Raw genomic sequence first — 5,030 nt, 5'->3', positions numbered from 1 at the left:
ACTGGGAATTGAACCGTGACCTCCTGGTTCATAGGATAATGCTCAACCACTGAGCTAAACCATCTGGACTCATTAATGTTTAGAATTTTTTCCCTAAAAGGTTTTCACTTTTTTGGTTTGGTTTGGCTTGTACCTCAAAATACTTGTTATTGTGGAACATAGTATTTTTTTAATTATAAAACTTTATTGAAATAAATTTTAAAAGGCATTAAGTAAATGGGCATACTATTTTCCTGGGTAGGCAGACAGTATTACAAAGCTCTCAGTTTTCTCCAAACTCATCTATAGATTCACTGCATTGTTTTTTTCCTTTTTTGAGGTATAAGTTACAAAATTATATTAAGTTTGAAGCTCCATAAATAGAGCTTTATTGGAATACAGCCTTGCTCATTTATTTGCATATTGTCTGTGGCTGCTCTGGCACTACAATGGCAGAGTTGAGTAATTGCAACAGAAACCGTATGACCCACAAGGCCTAAAATACTTACTATCTGACCCTTTACAGAAAAATTTATCTCTGTTTTAGAGTGGTTAGGCAACTGATGTTCTGAGGGCAGAATCAGGCAAGCATCTGCCTAAAAAGTCAAACCAGAATATTTTCATTTTAAATTAGAAGCTGGAGGAGCATTTTAGCCCATTTATATCTTTTAGTGTGATTGTTGACCCAGTTATGTTTCAAAGAGCATTAGTCAAGTTGGAAGCCAACATTGCTCCCTCCTTCAGCCCTCTCTCTACTTGTGCTCCTGCTCTCAAACTTGTTTTATCCAGTACATCTCCTTTAGATATGTATACTCACTCTCCTTTGCTTGCTTTAATAGTTGACTCTAGGGCCCATTACTCTTTTTATCTCTCCTGTGGTATCCATTCTCCCTGCTGGTGCTAAAAGTATTTTACAGTTTTTAGGTGAATTTTTAAAACTGTATTGAAATGGAATGATGATTGTGAGGTGAAACAGTTATTTAACAGATTGTTCTCTTATACAGGGATCCTGTTTTTACTTTATTGGCCAGACAAAACTAAGGTGAGGGGAAATATTAGGCAAACTAGGATGGTAAAAAAGTTTACTGTAATGCATACAAGAGATAAACAAGGCTAGAATGGGGAGCTCAGCATGTTCTCTGTTAACACTATTCACATACCCAGTGCACTCCCATTGGCAGCAGCTCTGCTTATACAAAGTGATTCTCAAAAGATAGGAGTCAGGTAGATTGGGAGCAACTATTCAAACTATGCAAGTTCTTGCTAAATTGGTAATGCTCATGTCCAGGTGTAGAGATCTAATTGTCACATCTGAGATAATCTTAAAGCTGCCTTTAGTAATATTTGTGGCCTTTCCACTCTGCAGCTTCTGTGGGACTTTTAAAAGCCATGTGATTTCTCTTTCTCCTCCCTTTCCTCCCCACTAGCTTATTTGGCCCTACTCATAAGACAGAACTTACTGGATAATAAAGGTATTATGATTAGAGTGAATTTTCAAAGTTAGGCTTTCCTATGTAATGTTCCTAGTCAGTGGCCCATTTTTTCTGGCCTTATTTGGGACTTAATCAGGTGCTCTGCATTCCGTTGAAGGTTTTTGACATTATGCTGTGGAGTTAACATTCTGTCCTATGTGTAATACCTTTTATATATTGCATATACACTATAATAACTCTTCTTTAAAATATATTTTTATTGATTTCAGAGAGGAAGGGAGTGGGAGAGAGAGATAGAAACATCCACCATGAGAAAGAACCACTGATTAGCTGGCTTCTGCAAGCCCTTTACTGGGGATCAAGCCTACAGGTCGGGCATTGTGCCCTTGACCGGAACCAAACCTGGGACTCTTCATTCCGCAGGCCAGCACTGTATCCACTGAACCAAATCAGCCAGGGCTACACTGTAGTAACTCTTGATACTGTTCTCCCCTTTGCTTTTCCATTCCTCTGTAAAATTGTCTTCCACAGTTCAGCACACTGAGTTACTAACTTCTGCTCTGGTACATCCGTCAGGTCTCCTCTCTCAGTTGAAGTATATACTTTCCAGGAATCAATTGTGTGTTCCCAGACATGCCTAATGGTTGCTCTTGTTACTGTAACAAGTAAATTGCAAGAAGTGATGTATAAATGTACAAAATATTAATGAGTGTGGAAAGTTTATCTTTTTTCATGAAAACTTAAATGTCGAGGAACTACTTAATAAAGCAATGTCTCTAAAGAATTTTCTGTTTAGTGGTCTGTGTAAGACAATCGTGAAAAATTGGGAAGAAGTTTTAAAAAATCGAGGTTTCGCACTCCTATTAGAGGACCTACTGTCAAAAACAGTAAACCCCTAGCCCTGACCGGTTTGGCTCAGTGGATAGAGCGTTGGCCTGCGGACTGAAGGGTCCTGGGTTTGATTCCAGTCAAGGGCACGTACCTTGGTTGCGGGCACATCCCCAGTAGCGGGTGTGTAGGAGGCAGCTGATCGATGTTTCTCTCTCATCGATGTTTCTAACTCTCTATTCCTTTCCCTTTCTCTCTGTAAAAAAATCAATAAAATAAATTAAAAACAAAAAAACCCAGTAAACCCCTATTGAGAGATTTGTAAATTAATGTAATATGTTAATAAGGGTAGGTATCTTATTTTTTGTTTATTCGCTTTAATTATTTTCAGTTAATCAGTTACTTGGAATGATCATTTGGATGGGGTTGAGAGTTTATTGTTTTATTGGATTTTTTTAATATATAGGGAATAACTGTAATTTATTTACTCTTGTAATTGAATTTCCTATAGCAACCACACATTCATTTCTCTCTTAGTTTATTAAATTGTCATTGCTTTTAATTTGCAGTTTTTATTGCCTAACAGCTTTGTTATGCTGTTCTGTGGTCAAGTCACATACAAAGGTCTTCAAAGGTTGTTTTTGTTTTTTTGAAGTTGAGGCTCTTCTTACATGCCTTTGGAAATCCTGAGTATTGTTTTTATTAGGATGATATTAACTTTTTAAATCCAATTTTGAAATATTAGTATTTCCTTTGGCAGATAAACTTAATTGGGAAGTTACTTTTAATTTAATTTTTTACTTGGAGATTTTTTTTAGTTAATTGTCATTTGGACATATATCTTATGTAGTTGAAATTCATTTCATGTGTTGAATTCTTACCCTGAAGTAATAAATATATAAAGTAGAGATAGTAACTAAGTATCCCTTGTGTCAGCCAGGGTTCAATTAGGAGACAGAAACTTCAACAGGTATGCTTACCGATAGAGTTTAATATAAAGAATTGGCAAATGGGTATTGTTGAATTAATGCAAAAAGAGATCACTAAAGTATCATGGAGGTAGCAGCAGCTATAGTACATAGCTCCTAACCCTAGAGCTGGAGGAACAAAACGAGGAGGTTAAAATTATCAAAACTTGAGAGACTTAGAGGAGGGGCCCTGCAGAGCCTTGATTCAGACTTCTGAGGAGGGAGTATAGATGACCGGTGCCTCTGATGGGCGCATGTGAACTGGTTTAGTGAGTGTTAGAAAAAAGTACACAGTGAAACCAGATACTACTGGAAACAGAAGTCCTTCCAGAGTTTCTAGGGTTTTGCTGACAAGAACAAGAAGCAGTCAGGTAGGGGCAAGAAGGTCCTTTCTTCCTTCAGCTTCCAGTCTCTCTCCATCACTCCCATTGACAGAGTTTAACTGGAAGGCACTAGAATCATCACAAAAATGGTTTGCTTAATCCTAGGCCCGGTACCACTGAATATAACAGAGTGACTTTGAAGCTGGAAGACAGTAGCTTAATTATTGGGTCCTAAACAACAGCTACTTATCAAGTTTACTTTTTGATAGTATGTATGCAATAAAGGATGATTTGTTTGCATATTTAAATACTAGAGGCCCGATGCACGAAATTCATGCAAGAGTAGGCCTTTCTTCCCCGGGCTTCTGGCACCAGCTTCCTTCTGACCTCCGGCAGGCACCCGAGACCCGGGCTTCCCTTGCAGCCCAGCTTTGTCCGGGTGGTTGTCCGGATGGTCGTCCAGAAAGACATCAGGTCTAATTAGCATATTACACTTTTATTATTATAGATAATCTCAAGACTCTCTTTTTTTTCACATTTGGTTTTCTGACCCCTGCAGCACACATGGATCCTGTATATCACATTTTCCATCGTTTATTGACACATTGTGTCATTTAAAATTGCTTTTCAGCTTTTAAACCTTATCGTTTCACTGCATTTTCTTTGTCCTTGTTATTGTATTGGATGAGGGATGGAAGGGCTCTGCTCTTAGTTTGAATTTTACTGCCAGCCTACTACTAAGTACCTTGACTTTTCTGAAAAGTGGAGATTGTTTTCATTGCTTTTTTATAAAATGAATGTCTCTTAAAGTTATGCTCAAAAAATTATGTTTTTCATGTTGTTATTGATGCTACAATGCTTAAAAATAAACTTTAAAAAGTAAAATTATTTTAAATTAGCAGGTGCTTCTAAGGAAGGAGGTGCTGGAGCAGTTGATGAAGAAGATTTTATAAAAGCCTTTACAGATGTCCCTTCTATTCAGGTAAGGATACCAATACACTGGCACTCCCCAGGAATGTTGTCTCTGTGCCTCTTCAGATAATTGCTTTTGTCCCTTTAAAAATACTTTTTCCTTAAAAGATTATGTAAAAATAAAAATACTTGACTTATTATTACCAAGCTATTATTTGTTGGTACAGTTAGATTTTCCAAGTGATTTTTCAGTGAGGCTGAAATAAAATTGAATCCATATTATTGAATTACTAGAGGCCTAGTGCACAAAAATTTGTGCACTCGGCAGAGAGGTCCTTCAGCTCGGCCTGTGCCCTTTCTCAGTCTGGGACCCCTCAGGGGATGACCACCTGCTGGCTGAGGCCTGCTCCCCGGGGGATTGGGCCTAAGATGGCAATCAGACATCCCTCTGGCAGCCCGGCAGCCCTCGGGGGATGTCCACTTGCCAGCGGGGAGCAGACCTAAGCTGCAGTCAGACATCCTTAGTGCTGCTGAGGAGGCAGGAGAGGCTCCCACCACCACCGCTGTACTGGCAGCCATCAGCCTGG

At 38.6% G+C, this 5,030-nt stretch overlaps 1 protein-coding gene across 1 annotated transcript in view; it reads left to right on the top strand.

The window, feature by feature from the left end:
* The window catches only part of CLASP2 (cytoplasmic linker associated protein 2), a 152,608-nt gene that overhangs the window by 44,471 nt on the left and 103,107 nt on the right, over positions 1–5,030 (top strand). Inside the window, exon 9 of the mRNA XM_015561252.1 lies at positions 4,431–4,513. Coding sequence (XP_015416738.1) covers positions 4,431–4,513 — 83 coding nt within the window. The remainder of the gene's footprint in view (positions 1–4,430; positions 4,514–5,030) is intronic.

This window comes from Myotis davidii, unplaced genomic scaffold (genome assembly GCF_000327345.1).
Source record: "Myotis davidii unplaced genomic scaffold, ASM32734v1 scaffold395, whole genome shotgun sequence".
Taxonomy (NCBI): Eukaryota; Metazoa; Chordata; class Mammalia; order Chiroptera; family Vespertilionidae; genus Myotis; species Myotis davidii.
The sequence above is the reverse complement of the archived record's forward strand: the minus strand, read 5'-3'. Positions and strand labels throughout refer to the sequence as shown.